We start from the raw sequence: 16624 nt of genomic DNA on the forward strand, positions 1-16624 counted from the left end.
TTAAAGAGCAAATACTTTCTCATACTGACAACCACATTCCATTGGCTTTTCCTGAAAGCAAAGTGTGACAGATGCCTTGGCTGTAATTGCCAATCAGCCTTTACACAGCACCTGAAACGCACAATATATCACTTTGATCTCCTTTACTCTAAACACATCCACAGTCAAGATACCTGAATAAAGACTAAGAAATTGGCATCATTTCCAGAAGTTGTCGCTGGTAGCACTTAAATACTGTAATATATATTTTGCTCATATTTTCATTTCCCTGTTTCAGAGACACTCTGCTAAAACCCTGAAAAAAATCCACCTGTAAACATATAAATGTCTCTACATATATAATCTGAACAGAAACAATACCACCACCGCTAGATCCTTCTCCAATTATGAACCTGAAGATGAAAACAAGGTAAGAATTCTCAAAAAAGTTGTACTCACATTTTGCAGGAAGGTCATAGCCACATGTGATTTTTGCATGTCCCGTATCACAGCCATTCAGGGTCCGGCACTCGGCTAGCAAGCAGGGGCCAGCGGCTCTGTGAATACAGCCATCCACTAGGAGAGAATGGGGGAAAAATTAGCCCTCTTGGAAATAAATATAAAACTTAAAATGAAAGAAAAAGAATTCAATTTTTTCTCATAAAAATACTGTCTACATTTTTGTTTTTCTCCGTGTGTGTGTGTGTGTGTGTTTGGTTTTTGGTTTATATGATGAGCAGAAGCAACAAGCAATGGAAGTACTGTGATAGTAAATGTTACAGCTACTCTCAGAGAGGCAAGTAGATGATGGGTAACATTTTCTATTTGTATAACTACAGCTATGATTCAATAACACCTTATCATTCAATGTCACTGAGCACAAAGACTTGAGAAGAAATATTAACATCTTGTTGTTCCCAAACTGTGAACTGTTATCTCCAATACACCACATTTTAGAAGGTCAGGGAAAAAAAAACAACTTTGGAACATTTGTGCTCACCTCACAAGTTAGTCACTGAAAGTAATGCTACCCAAATGAGATTCAAACTCTACAGAACTTCTCTCCACAGAAGCACAATGCAAACAGGAAGGCGTTTCCGTGAGGATTCCGTATGCCAGCAGAGGTACCAGACAAGATTAGGTCTTAATAAATGGTCCAAAGTTCCCTCCCTCCCTCACTTGCCACACACCAAAACAGAACTGCTGCAGCTGTTCTTACTCTAAAAAAGTAGTTTTCTGCCTGTGTCAGCCTCAGGTGTCCACAGTTATACATTCAGCGATCATAGCGAGATCGCAATACATCACTTGGAATTATAGCTTTATGTGACTCAAAGGTGAGAGCATAGGAAGACTAAAAGAGCTGGTGTTCATAGGCTAGGAAATTGAGAATTTGGGTGTTTATTATTGAACAGGACCTAGGAACAGAAAGCAAATGCATGTATGAAAAACAAAGGAAAGAGACAGAAAGGAGGAGTTAAGAGTAACCTAGAATGTGGGTATAACCGTGTTATCCTAGTTACTTGGGAGATGGAGATGGGGAGAACTGTGGGTAGAGGGCAGCTCTGACAGAAAAACCTGCAGGATTTCATCTCCAAAATAACCAGTAGAAAAACTACGCTGGACACAGGACTCAAAGGAGAGAGCACTAAGTCAAATGGGCTAAGATGAGCAAGTTTGAGGCCCTGAATCCTGGCCAACAAGAGAGAGAGAAAAAGAGAATAATCTAGAATGTGAAAACGGACTCAACATTAGCGATCTAAAGAACTCCTTTCCTCTCCATAGTCTATAACACAAAGCAAATAACCATTGGTCTCAATTATTATCACTAATATTGTAGAAGGAAGCTGTATATGTCAGCCAGACATTGGTAGTGCAGGAAGCCTCACGTTCCAGAGTTGGCTTCTGTTGCCACTGACTAGCTTCAGGTGTTACTTTTCTCTGAACAAGCCTCCCAGGGAAAACAAGGTCACTTTAGATCGTATAGAACTAAGTTGAAATCTATGTTCTACGTACTTTTCCAGCCATACGATGGTCTAACCTCCAATATCCTCATAAACCAGTGTCAATAAAGGAGCCCCTCATATCATTGTCTATGGACTTTGGATATGTTTGTGAACAAAAGGCATTCAGCAGACACTTAATGTAACGTTATTAATGATAATTATCTTACACAACACAACCAAAGTTCTGTTTAAGTTTTTTTAATTATATTTTTACCATCATTAAGTAGTTGTACAAATCCATATGTAAGTACAATGCATCTTGATCAATATCACCATTTTCATCATCTTTTGGGTTTTGTGTGTGTGTGTATGTGTGTGTGTGTGTGTGTGTGTGTGTGTGCGCGCGCGCGCGCGTGAGCACGCACGCACCGTGCTGGCCTTAAGGCTTGAACGTTAGGCCTGGGCACTATCCTTGGCTTTTTTTTTTTTGCTCAAGGCTGGCACTCATTTTAACCACAGCTCTATTTCCAGCTTTGTGCTTGTTAATTGGAGATAAGAGTCTTACAGACTTCCCTGCATAGGTTGGCTTCAAACTATGATCCCACAGATCTAAGACTCCTGAATAGGATTACAGGTATAAGCAACCAGAGCCTGATGCTGTGTAAGTTTTAAAACAATATTTTTCCTTATGATAAGATGAAAATTATGGAGCAGCAACAATATGAGAACTACCATTTAAATCTAGTATCCAGAGAAAGCTAATATTCTGATAGTCATTCATTCAAAATAGTTTTCACTTTTAATTTTATTAATATGTGTATAAAAGATCTATATATATGAAAGCTGAATTAGAGGGAGTTCTGGAAGGAAAAGCTGGGAGAAAATGAAAGAAGAGGTAAAACTGTTCAAAGAAATATATGTATTACCTGACTTATGTAACTGTACTCCCACTGTACATCACCTTTATAAGTAAATAAATAGAAAGGTGAAGTAATCTATAATCATGAAAATGTGAAGATTCTCAGATGTTCATCAACAAGGAGCTTGTTAAGTAAATAAAAGCCCATCTGTGCCATCGACCATATTTGCAGCTCTTACAAAGACTAAGCAAAACAGTCTTAAACATGAAAAAAGTTCTAGGCAAAAGTGCCAGGTTTAGAAGAATATGTATATAATAGTCACAGTTTTATTAATAGCCATATACAAAATCTTGTGCCTGTCTTCACGTACTTATGTATATTCTAGAAAGATGTATATGGGATTATGGGATTGGAAATAGGCAAAGACTATAGGAGTGGAAATAGGCAGAGACTATTAGGGAAAAATACGTGCTAATTTCTCTATTTAATTTGTTCTCAAGAGACGAGAGAAGTGTGTTAAAGTGAATTTTTTCTTGGCAAGGAGGTCATTAGTTGGCTTCAAAGGAAAAATTGAAATAGCATTTGCTAACGTATTTAATCCTATGCTGTCAAATATTGTCTGCGTTATTTAGTTGCAGATGATGCAGTTTGTAGATACCCAATTATTAATATTTTCACAGTTACATCAGTATTCCTGACTACCAGAGGACATTGGAACTAGAACTATTTAATAATGATGATAGTATAAATGTATTGAATGAGTCTTGGAGCCAAGGAAACCCTGCAAAGTGAATACTAATTTTTATTATAGCGATTTTATGAGCATTTAAAAAAGAATAGTAACTTTCCCATACTCACAAAAAGTGGAAATAACACTCCAATCCCAAGATTTGTCTGGAACAGCAAAAATACATTAAACCCTTATTTTGATCACTTTCAGTTCTCAAACGAGGCAGGCTTACCTGAATTCTTGTAAGTGACATTAAACCACTATCACATTTTAAAATTTCCATTAATTCTGTTTATGATTTCAAATGTGATCAGACGCACAGACATTGAGCCTGCAGTTTTAAAGTATTTTAACAAATGTGTACAATCACCTCAGCAGGATGCCAAAATGATGTGAAACATTTCCACCAATGCCCAAAGTTTTCTTTTGTTCCTTCCATCTAAATTCCCTTTTTAACCACCCAGAGGGGCCCTTATTTTGATATCAATAAACTTAGCTAACTTTTAGCTATGCTATAGCTTCAAACTTCAGATTGAGGTTTTGATGTTTTTCACTTATCATAGTTTTGAAATTAATTGGCGCTGCATATATTAGAACTTTATTTCTTTTTTATACTTGAGTAATATTCCATTGTTGAATATACCACAATATCTCTATTTAATCATCTGCCAATGGATATAGGATTAGTTACAGTTCTAGTTATTATGAATAAACATAGATACTGTATATGTCCTTTTCTGATTCTAGGTTTTCATTTTCTTGGAAAAAGTCCTACGAACCAATTTGTTATTCTTGATATGGTTTGAGTGTGAAATGTCTTCCACAGGATCCTATGTTGAACTGTTCCTGACTGAGGAACAGGAACTAGGAAGTGGGGCATAGTAAGAGAAAGCAGGTCACAGGTGGGTGGGGGGATGCTTTTGAAGATTATGAATCTGATCTCCTTTTTCTGATCTTTTACTACTTCTTCTCCCTATGTCACAGTGTTCCGCCTCACCGTAGAAGCATGGAGCCAAGTAGCCCTGAAACCCTTTGAAATGAAACCTTCGTCTTTTAAGCTGTTTATATCAGGTACTTGTTCACTAACACATGCAACATTTTATTGAATAATGAATAAATAATTTTTTCAAGTGATTATACCTACCCACATCAGTGTATGATAATTCAAATTGTGGCATTCCCTAGCGTTTCTCAGCTTTTTTTAATTTTAGCAATTCTAATGGCTATAAAGGAATACTCAATTTAAATTTCTCTGATGACTAATGATGGTGAATAGCTTGCCAAGTGCTTATTGGCCATTAATCTATTTCTTCTTGGAAATGCCTGTATATGTCTTTTGCTAATTTTATTGTCCTTTTATTACTAAATTGTGTTAAATCTGCCAATAATTTCAACCCCCTCATCCCCTTTTTTATTTCTAATGTCACGTTCTTTGCAGTTCTTGAAATTTCTGTTTATTATTTCTCTTACTATTTTTATAGCTCTTCTGAAATATCCTATCTCCTAACTCCATTCTTGTATTTTATAATGTGAATCCTTAACAGATTTCACATCTGTCTGTCAGTCAGTCAGTCAGTCTGTCAATCAGTCAGTCTGTCAGTCAATCAGTCAGTCAGTCTGTCTGTCTGTCTGTCTGTCTGTCTATCTATCTATTGTGCTAGTCCTGGGCCTTGAACTCAGGGGCTGGTGTTCTTGCTTGTTTTTGTCCCTCAAGTCTGGTGCTGTACCACTTGAGGTATATCTTTACTTCTGGCATTTTGCTGATTAATTAGAGAAAAGAGTTTCATGGCTGGTTTCCATTTGTGGTCCTCAGATCTCAGTCTTGTGAGTAGTTAGGCTTATAGGCATGAGCCACCAGGACCTGGCTGTTTCGCATGGTGGCTATCAAATCTATTGGTCAGGCCAGCTGTGGGTCTATATATGTCGACTCATTTTTCGTTTGATTCTGCACTACATTTTCTTGTTTCTTTAGATGTGTAGTAATGGTTGATGACAAACTTTACGCTGTTCGTAATATATCACAAAACTTTAGATTCTATTGTCCTCTTCCACACTGGGTTAACTTTGTTATAGCACTCAAGAAAATTATTCTCAAGCAGTTTGGGGACCTGGTTAATGTGGGTCTATTTTAGCTTTTCTCTTATTCCTAGGAGAAAAAATTCTCTTAACCCTAGGATGTATAGTTTATTCTTAAAGCATGATACTTCTGGAGATTCAATGGAAAACCCACTGTGTTATCAAAACCCCTCCAACTTGGGTTCAGAAACTGCTAAAATTCCAAGTTTTATGTACCTGCAGCATGAAGCTGACATAATTCTCTTCTCAGCTTTCTACCTTTAATTTTTGTCCTGGTCTTTTGAAGTCTTTCCATGAACAGGCATAGTTTAAGAGCCAGCTAAAGATTGAACAAGCATTGTTTGTAAAATTGGGAGATCCTCTATCTGACACTCTCCTTTCTGGGGACCCTTGACAATTTCTATTAAGCATTTGCCATATACAGTAGGGACTCAAAGTCAAAGCCAAGAGGTATCTTAAATGTAGTTCTCATCCAGTGTTCTTTCTTTTTTTAAAAGGTTAAGTAACTTTCAGTTTCATCCTGTTTTGGGTCACCCCCTAGTATAAATAAATAATTTATGTTGTTTCTATTTTGCAGAATTTATCATCATTAGAAAGAACATTATTTCCATACAAGCTACCCTGTCACCATCAGAAGTTCCTGCATGATTGGGATGACAGGTTTGCACCACCATGTCCAGTTCCTCTTAGTTGGATGAAATGAAGTCTTGAAAATATTTTTCCCAGGCTGGCTTCAAACTATAATCCCCTCCATCTCACCTTCCTGAGTAGTTGATATTGTAATTATGCTAGCACAGTAGGAATACAGAAGCTGGATGGAAAGGGCCTCCTTTGTACAACTACTTAAATGTAGTTTAAAAATGATTAAAAACACATTAAAAAAGAAAACATGAACAAAATAAAAATTTACATCACTTACAACATCAGAAAAACATCATTGACAACAACTTTTTCAGGAAAATGTTAATGTTTATATTCTCATAAAATTAAAGTTTTATAATACTTAGAAATTGATTTATATTAAAAATTGACTTATACTTAAAGAAAGTAAAACTCCCTAAGTATACAAAGTCTGTCTCCTCCCTTAGTCCATCCCCTTTCTTGGAGAGAAGAGGAATTCAATTTTTCTTTCATATGTCCCTGGATATCTTAATAACCTACCTTTTCTGTGATTCTATGTACTCAATACAGCAGAATTAAGTTCAATTTCATTTGAAAAGGAAAGTAGTATAGCTTAATAAAAACACAACAGAACAAGAACACAACAACAACAACAAAAGGAAACAATTCCAGGAAGTAGGCCACTCAAATCCAAATCAGAAATTGAAAAATAACGTTGAGTATTCAGCCACAGTGCTGTAGTCACAATTCTGGTGATAGAATTCTATACTAGAGACTTTATAATTCTCACACACTGAAACTTTTCCCACTTCTCTCAGGCTTGGTGCAGTCTGATAGAAATCTTTTTAGGCTTCACTAAGGATAAGGTTTAAAAGGCAGCAGTATGAAGGTTGGAAAGAGGAAAGGATACAACACAATAGCATTTTTCTACCTCCCCTGAAGAGTGGTGGGGAGGAGAAACCAAAGGTCCACATCAGGCTGACAGTGTACTTAAGCCTATTCACTACAAAAGAAAGAGAGAAAGAGAGAAAAAGAGAAAGAGAAGGGAAGGAAGGAAGGAAGGAAGGAAAGAAGGAAGGAAGGAAGGAAGGAAGGAAGGAAGGAAGGGAAGGAGGGAAGAAACTCTCAAGAATGAATCTAAAAGAGAAAGGAAAGTTGAGTAACATATTCCAGACAGCAACAGGACTGTAATATCAAAGAAATGAGACTACTTGGCCCTATATTGAAGTATAGTAATTACATACTGAAAATAATAAATAGGTACTGAGTTATTCAAAATGGCTGTTGCTAGAATGCAAAGTGTCACCAAAGGCGATTTAGATTTCTTCCGCATGAAGTTAGACAGCATTTCCCAGCCATCTATCCAGTTTGAGGGATCATGGATTAAGTCCTGCTTAAAGAGTATGAGCAAAAGTGATGCAACTACTTCTATGTCCAGTCTCTAAAATGTCTGCACCCAGTCATTCAACACATGAACCACTGTTGTGTACAGGCTGCATGCAGAGGTTCTAGTACAGGAAGTCAGCACCCCAGGAGACAGAGGAGCAGCTGGATGGAAGATTCCTGGGTCCCTAAATGACCATGTAGGAAAGAACTCTCTCTACCCCCACATCACATGTGAATTGTGAACAAAACTTAGTTAAATCTCTATTATGGAAAGCCACTGAGATTATGGGAAGTTTCTGAAAGCAGTTTGCTTTGATGAATTCATTGAATTCAGGTGTAAATGACAAATGGTCATTTTCATTCCATTGACTCATTGCTATTTTATAAACTTTAATGCAACAAATTCAGTGTTTTTCTTTTACCAGAATGAACATGTTACCTTAACTAAGTTCCTTCCCCTAGGTTTAAATCAAGTCCTTCGTCATGACAGAATCTGAAGACTCTATGTACATCCTTCTCTAGCTTCTCCTATTCATTCAAATAGTTGTGTTGGAAAGGAGGTTAAGTGATAATGGCTGAAGACTTACTAGAAAATGTCTATGGTGTGGCCAACTAGTCCTAGAGCTTCCTCTTTGGACCATTCTTTGTCAGAGTTAAGGGGAGTCTAGGCCTATGGCTTCTAAACACCAGGTTAAGATGATGTGTCTTTCATTTCCCATCCTGACAATGTGGTCTGATTCTCACAGGCAGATAGTTAACTAGGGTAAGGGCCTGATAGCCTTACATTGGTCCTCAGTCATCTGAGAAGGCTAAATTCAAAGGACTTCATTCTATTAATCAGAGAATCTTAGGTTTCTTTAGACTCTAGATTGAAGAATTACACTGTCTGAGAGTAGAGTAGAAAGTTTTAATTGTCCTTGGAGGAAGAATTGGTTTTCATTTTTTTTCAATATTACCTTGGGGCCCAGAGTTTAAGAATGTTAGTTTTATTTTTTAATATTTTTTATCATAAAGATACTGTACAGAAGTGTTACAGTTACATGAGCAAGGTAATGAGTCCATTTCCTATCGAGCATTGTTACCTCCTCCTTTGTTTTTTCCCCTACCATCCCTTCCCTCCCCACCTCCCCAACTACTCCCCGCTCCCCACCCCTCAGCAAAGTTGTGAAGTTCATTTTCAACATGCTGTCTTGTACATCTCATTGCTCTTTTTAATGTACTTGTAATGTACTATGTGATTTTTTTGGTTGTTTTTTGTTTCTTTGTATGTTCTTCTCCCATGGTACAACCCCTGTGGTCACTGTATTTGATTCTGGTATCCTGCATCTTGTATATACATTTTTCTAATTTGGGGAGGGGAAGGGAAATAACAAAATGCTGAAATAAGGATACAGGATGACCCATTGTAACAATGAGAATGTTATTATAAAAGTTTTCTTCCTCTTTTTAAATAGGTAGGGTAAAGACAAAAAAGGTACGGGAGGGGGGGAGAAGGGGGAGAACATAAATCTCACGTTTGTGTTCGCTTTGGCAGCACACATACTAAAAATTGGAAATCTCAGGTTAAAAAAAAACATGAACATATTTATATTCCTTACAAATTCCAGCCTTCCTCTCTATATTCCTCGGGTAGAGTTCCTCCGCTATCTAAACAAATGAGTAAGTTGAATCTAAATATGTTTTATTAAATACTACAAGTACCATTTAGTGAAATCAAGTTATTTTAGAAATTGTCTCTGTGAGGTCTCTTCCTTATCCTACAAAGACATTTGAAGTTCTTGATTTGCACACAGGCATTTAATCTTCTTTGGTAAATAAAAGTCAATAACCTAATGTAAAAGCAGACAAACAAATCAGATTATCTTAAAAAGAACAAGAAGCTTCTCTTATTGAATATACTGTTTAGAAGCCCATGAGGATATGCAAGGTTCTCCTGAAAGCATATCAACATAAATTTATTAAAACAAATACCTTGCACAAAGTTCGCTGCAAGCACCTATGAGGGAATCCAGTAATAACAGCAATAGTAATGGTGACTTCACAACTTTTGAGGATCTACTGTGTACTTTCTGGTAGCTCACAAGGGCAGTCTCACTGCTGTGCCTCAATCTTATCTGGGAAATGGAGATCCCTACGGGACTTCCATCTAAAAGTATAGGATTTTTGTGAGTGAACTGATGGAAACTTTGAATAATGCCTGATATATAACAAGTATGCATTGACTATTGGATATACTATTATATTCAATCATCTTAAAAACTGTAGCAGTAGGAACTATTAAGATCTCTACTTAACAACATGAAAGGAGTAAAAGTTAGTAAATATAATGTAGGAACTGGGAATAGAACACACACGGTTCTGATCTCAAAGTCTTTAATATTCTTTTTTATTTTTGCTTTTATTTGGGGGGAAAGCACTAGGTTTAAGCTCAGAATTTCACGCATAGAAGACAGAGAATCTACCACTAACCCATATCCCTAGCACATTTTTTTACTAGTTATTTTTGAGATGGTGTCTAGTTTCTTGCCTGAGATGTGTCTAGACTTTGTATCTACCTATTTTAGAATCAATGGGATTGCAAGTATGTGTCACCATACCCAGCTTCTTTCTGTTGAATTGGTGTCTCATGAACTTTTCTGTTCAGGCTGGACTAGAACCACAGACCTCCTGATCTCAGCCTCTCATACAGCTGGGTGACAGGCATGTGCCACCATGCCCAGATGTTGACTGAGAAATAGATCTTGTAAGTTTGCCTGGTCCAGCCTCAAACCACCATTCTCCCTTTCTCAGCCTACTAAGTAGTTGGGAATGCAACTCTAAACCACTGGCATCCAACTAAATCTACATTCTTAGTCCTGACTTTTTCATACTCTACTTCATGCAAAAATTGCATAAAACATGGTTTCGTCAAGATCTTAGAAACCAAATTAATAAGACAGATGGTCTGAGGTCATGCTTTTACTGAAATTAAAAGTAATTTTCAGCTAGTCACTGATGGCTCATACCTATAATTCTAGCTATTCAGGAAGGTAAGATTTGAAGACTGAGATTCAAAGCCATATGAAATAGGAAAGTCTGCAAGACCCCCATCTCCAATTAAGCAAAAAGCCAGAATTAACCCAATAAACTCCAATTAACCCAAAAGCCAGAAAATGAATTGTGGCTCAAGCGATAAAGCACTAGACTTGAGCAACAAGCTAATGGGGAGTGTGAGACCCTTGGTTCAAACCCCAGTAGTAGCACACAAAAAGAAAGCAATCTGCAAAGTATAGAATACACAAAAAGCACATCTTCTGATAGGTCAACAAGCCTTTTGTGAGGTGGTTTGGGGCTTTATTCTCCCTCTATGACTAATAGACGATACTTGTATATGGATATATGCATTGTCTAAGGCCATTCACCTGATAAGTGAATTCAGCTTTTATGGCTCTGAAAGTATAGTCAAAGCAGATTCTGAGGTTGTCTGCTGGAGATGAACCTGGGGAGCCTGGGAGAGGTATAGTTTCAAGATCAGCACCAAATCTATGAGATCAGCTTTTTCCAGCATTAGGACCTGAGAATCTGCATATAATAATCTTTGCAAGTAATGCAGATATACTACCAGGTGAGAACCTTGACAAGCACTCCTCCACACTATCTTCACTTCTTGACAAGTCTCTGGAGAATGATGAGAAGTTGGCCTTATGATCAGGGCTTTGAACATCCACTGGACAATAAAACCAAGAGACTGATGAATTTAAAATAGAAAAACCTCTTTAATTTTAATTGGAGCCATTAGAGCCATCTCCTCACATTCCTTCACAAGTCCTAACCAAAAGATAGACAGTGTGTGTCCTTAACAATTTGAACTGATAACAGGTGATTATAACTGGAACTAGAACTCAATTCCAATGTGAAGTAGGATTTTGATTAAGCAGTGATTCAAACAAGGTTATACACACAAATCATGAAGTCCCTTAGTCCTAGGGGCTTCTTTGGGGCAAGATGTCCAAAGTAAGAACATATCTCTCTCTCTCTCTCTCACACACACACACACACACACACACACACACACGCACACACGCACGCACGCACACACTTATATACATAAATATGATAGAAAATACATTTAAATTTCTATTCAAAAATGGTATGTTATTTTAATGTATAAATTAATAGTGATATTTGGATCAAATTAGAAACCTGCAAAAGTATATATATACAAAGTGGACCATCACAAATTATATGCTGTGGTAGATGTACAATCCAAAAACAATTTGAGTTACTAGACTTGGATGCTGAAGGGTTCTGTAATCAAGCTACCAGTCTCTCTCTTTTAGAGTTTCTACATCTATACAGTGGGTATAATGTTAGTATCTATTTTATGGGATTCTTAAGAGAACGGAGAGAGATCATTTTCTCTTGTGCAGTACTTATTCAATGCCTAGATAAGAGCTCAGAGAATCTTAATGTGGTTGATCTTTGTAAACATTGAAGCAAGTATGTCCTTCTTTGTATCCAGACTCTTGGCAATGGGGATCTGCAGCAAAACCCCTTAAGACATGGACTCTTTTTTCCCACTCCTTGAATCTAGGCTGATCTTATAACTTGCTGTAGCCAAGAATATAAGGCAACAATGATTATTGCTAGTTCCAGGCCTAAGCCTCAAGAGGCCTTTCACACCTCTGTTTACCCTCTTGGAACCCTGCTCAGCTCCCAGCTGAACAAGCCCAGGCCAGTCTGCTGATAGATGGGAGACCATGTGGAAGAGAGATAAACTACTCCAGCTGGGACCATCCCAGTCCAGGCATCATTCAGCTTTCCTGGCAACTGACCAGACATAGGAGTGAGCTCAGTTAAGAGGAAAATAACTATCTATTCCACAATGAACTCAGAGAATAAATAGTTTGTTGTTTTAAGCCAATAACTGTTGTGTTATACAGATAAACACTGGCAACGGTCCTCCTTCTCTTCATCATCATCATCATCAAAAAAGAAACAAAGCGATGATCTACCTCAAGTGAAGACACACAGAAATAAGTTTAAATCCCATCCTGAAGTCTTGGGGGGAAGAAAAATAATACAGCTGAAGTAATCAGGTGAAAAGTTGATTCCATTAGAGGTCACCTAGAGCCTGCATGAAAGATTTATGTGTGAGGTACTGAATAGCATCAGTGTTCCCTTCGGGGAGGAGGAGAAATATCAGTGAGAAAATACAATACAATGACAAGGAGATCCACATCTTTGAAGCTTCACAGATGCGAGGAATTTGGTTTAACTGTTTAAGACTGACTTGGGCTGACTAAAGAAAAAAATTCTATGAATATCCCATTCCTGCTGGTCAATTTGAAGAAAAGATTTGGGCTCTGATCCCAGGAGAATGTGATAAATGTTAGATAGTAAACATTTACACATTTCTTCGCTCAAGAACCTGGAGAAGTTTTTAGTTAGGGATCACACATCTCACTTTTTTTTATCTCACATCCAAATACTCAGGGACTATCCTCAAAAGCCAGGAGATGCCATTTTCTCTTAGAATCTAAAGCCTAACTAACATACAGATCCACAAGAAAGAGAGATTTAAGTTTTTTTTATTAGACTATAATTCCCAATAGAATAAAAAATAATATTTCTCAGAAACATTTATAACCCTTAAAGTTCCTTGGAAAAATATGAAGCATTGAACTTGACCTCATTGTTAGAATTGAGGGTGGAGGAATGAAGCTCATTCTTTTCCTGAGAATATGTTAGTGATATTTAGCTGATGCTAACTGCATGGTAAATATATATTCTTAAGCCCTAGCCCATGCATACCTTTCAGATATCTACACTCCTCCTTTAAAAAAGCAACTTCCTCAACTGAGATCTAAATGTGGCTGTAGTAGAAAAACATCTGCCTAACAAACAAGAAGCACTGAGTTCAAACTCTAGTACTTCCTTAAATAAAATTCTTCATTACCATGTAAGTATAATCCCTCTGTATAGCACCAGAATGGACAAAACCTTCAATAGGTCATTGGAAGGACCAAGACACTAATGACCACATCTCTAAAAAAGAAATGGCAGCCCTAGAATGTGTCACTTGCACAGTCATGTGGTCTCACCTTGCTAAGACTTCATTAGCTCTCACCAAAAAGGGATAACGAAGAGTCAATCGGCCATCTGAGATGACAGGAATTTCCAGGAAAATGGTATTAGTTGGTGAAATGACAATGTAAGATCCCATTAAATTGAAGACATTCATGGTATTGTGCAAAGATCCCTCAAAAACTTGGTGATATAGCTTTAGTTATTATTTTGCAATGGAAAATTTACCTGATATGGAAATATTCACGATTTTTACCCAATGGCATCATCTATCTTCCATCTAAACAGAGATCCATTCTCAAGAAGATATGAAATGGCAAGTCTTAACACTATATAGTCCTTGATTGAGTAATTCTTCAACATAATCTTCAAGCCTGGTATAATAGAGTCTAAGCAGTAATGGGAAATTTAACCTTAAATAAAGAAGAAATAATGACTGCCTTCCTGCAAGTAGTCATAATAGAGTTACTTCTAGTGTGTAGCTTCCTCTGGGTTAAGGGCACAGATTGTGCCCCTGTTTCTGTGAAAGTATTCTTAATAGAGATCAGGTCAAGTGGAAATACAGAGGGAGGGAGACCTTTCTCTTTTAAAGATCTAAGAAATGAACCAACTTAATACTTCCTCTTCTACTAGAAGCTTCTCAGTGGCTGGGGACACAAGTTCAGAACTAGAGATGATGTAGGTCAACATTACCAGAGACAACCTCATTTGTTTTATCAGAGAATGAAATCTATGGAGAAAGGTAATCTTTCCTCAAGGAATTTAGCTTTTAAACTTCAATCATGTTATAGAATCACTTCTCCTCATTTTCTTCCTACAGAGAAGTAAAAAAATGTCATTTTATGGCTTCTATGCTCACTGGCCCTAGGAAATACCAATGGTTTTAGGTGAAATGATGAGGATTAAATTATTTTCAGGAAAGAAAAAAAATCTACCAAAGTCTTATTTGGATGTCTAATAGAAAACAATAAAAACCTGCCTTTGTGTATGTATTTGCAAATAAGTAAAATCTTAACAGACACACAGGAGAAAGTGTTCTAGTAAGCCTTTAGCTATCCATTCTTCATTCCCTAGTTTAAAAATGACTAATGATGAGTTTATCTGTAACTCTTTAGAGAGAACAATATGCAATCCTTTCTTCTAAAGTCCTCATATGAAGATGACATTTATTGTCCTAATTCAGACATAGACTTTCTCTCTAGCTATTATTTACTTTTAAGAGGAGCTTTAAGGGATAATCTTATGTGAAGAAAAATAATTTAAAGCAGAATATATTCTGATCATTGGGATAAGCAATACAATTATTGTATTAGTTAGACATTTTTCTGATTAAATAAAAGTTGGGCTTCACTTACTAAAGAGTAATGTTTTGTGAAAAGTTACCTATTTCATATATCTCATAACTTGATTCAGTATTTTATAGGAAAATATCTATCCAAGTGGGATTTATAATAGTTTATAATCCTGATGAAAACATTTTTGCTAACAAAAATAAAAAAAAATTCCAATTTTCAGGGCTGAGATTGTGGCTTAGTTGTACAGTGCTTGCCTAGCATGCATGAAGCCCTGGGTTCCATTCTTTAGTACCATATACACAGAAAAAGCCAGAAATGGCACTGTGGCTCAAGTGGTAGAGTGCTAGCCTTGAGCAAAAGAAGCTCAGGGACAGTGCCCAGGCCCTAAGTTCAAGCCCAGGACTGGCAGAAAAAAAAAATCAATTTTCAAAGAATTGTATTATTAAAAAAAAACTCACAAAACAGAAAAAACACAATACATCAAATTATATTTTAGCATTAAAAATTAGATCCATCCAAACTGATAGACAAATATTGATTCATGTCATATCACATGTGATCCTTGTATACTCACATTTCTATGATTTCGCTTAGAATATTTCCAAATTAATATGTTAAAATAGGTTTCTCCTCAAGAAAAAGAATTTGTGAATGTTTTCTTTAGGGAGAGAAAGCATCAATTTGCTGAGTGGGCTATATGGGAGAGTCCTGGTACTCATCAAACCTGCAGTGGACATTCAGTTCTCTGTTAGCGGGGTGACAGTGGAGCCCCATCTCCCTGCTCCCAAAGGCCCCTTCCTCCTATACGTTGCTGCCAGAGGAAAATATAATTCCAGAAATAAGTGGGGCACCACATTCAGTTTGCCTTCCCTTTTTCCAATCGAGGACCAGTCACTTGGATTTGTGGACTCTTCTAGACAAAAATCTCCCTTCTAAACCTGATTGTTTCCTGAGGCTTTGGGGATTCTTCCTCAGAATTAAGGCTAATTAGAGTTTTCTTCTAGAGAAGGGTTTATTTAGTGAGATGTTTCAATTCACATATTTGCCAATTAATATTTGAAAAATACAGGACTCAGGACACGTGGTGGTGACATGGGAGAGGGGAAAGAGGCCTTCTGCAGGGTGATAAAGAAAATTTTGTTCATTCCTCATGATAACATGAAGGATAAAACACTAGTCTGGGTAATCCTGCCTCTCATCAAAATGCCTATTCCCCCCCACCCCCAGTGGAACCATTGTGCGCTATCTTCAATGCTTGTGAGAGAAGTTAAAGCGAGCCATGTGCACCTTCCTTCACAAAGAAGCCCTATATTTAACGCAGCACACCCATCCAACACCTCAAACAGTTTTGAAGAAAGCTGTGTTTATTATGTGGGCTTATGAAATAGAAAGTACAAACTTTTCTCATCCCGGAAAAATATGCAATGAAATTTACAGCCAAAATAGGGAAGCTGTGCATAATGTAACACTTGGCAAGAATTTTAATCAGGGGATTGGCAAATCTGGATGCTATACTTCAGTTCCTTTCAAGACGTGTCAGAGCTTCCTTAATTTAAATACCACACACCAGGTCTGGGGAGAACATTTAGGAGCCATTGTGCTGTCCCCAGGAGTGCTGAATGAGCAATGTAAGCTAACTGAGAGGGAACACTGGCGATGTGATAACAC

The 16624-nt window shown here is 37.1% G+C and overlaps 1 protein-coding gene across 1 annotated transcript in view; it reads right to left on the bottom strand.

Moving 5' to 3' along the window:
- The window catches only part of Macrod2 (MACRO domain containing 2), a 1827576-nt gene that overhangs the window by 1235247 nt on the left and 575705 nt on the right, over positions 1 to 16624 (bottom strand). The window contains exon 5 of the mRNA XM_013011026.1: positions 439 to 555. Within this exon, the coding sequence (XP_012866480.1) occupies positions 439 to 555 (117 nt within the window). The remainder of the gene's footprint in view (positions 1 to 438; positions 556 to 16624) is intronic.

Source organism: Dipodomys ordii, unplaced genomic scaffold, assembly GCF_000151885.1.
Source record: "Dipodomys ordii isolate 6190 unplaced genomic scaffold, Dord_2.0 Scaffold13, whole genome shotgun sequence".
In the NCBI taxonomy this organism is placed as follows: Eukaryota; Metazoa; Chordata; class Mammalia; order Rodentia; family Heteromyidae; genus Dipodomys; species Dipodomys ordii.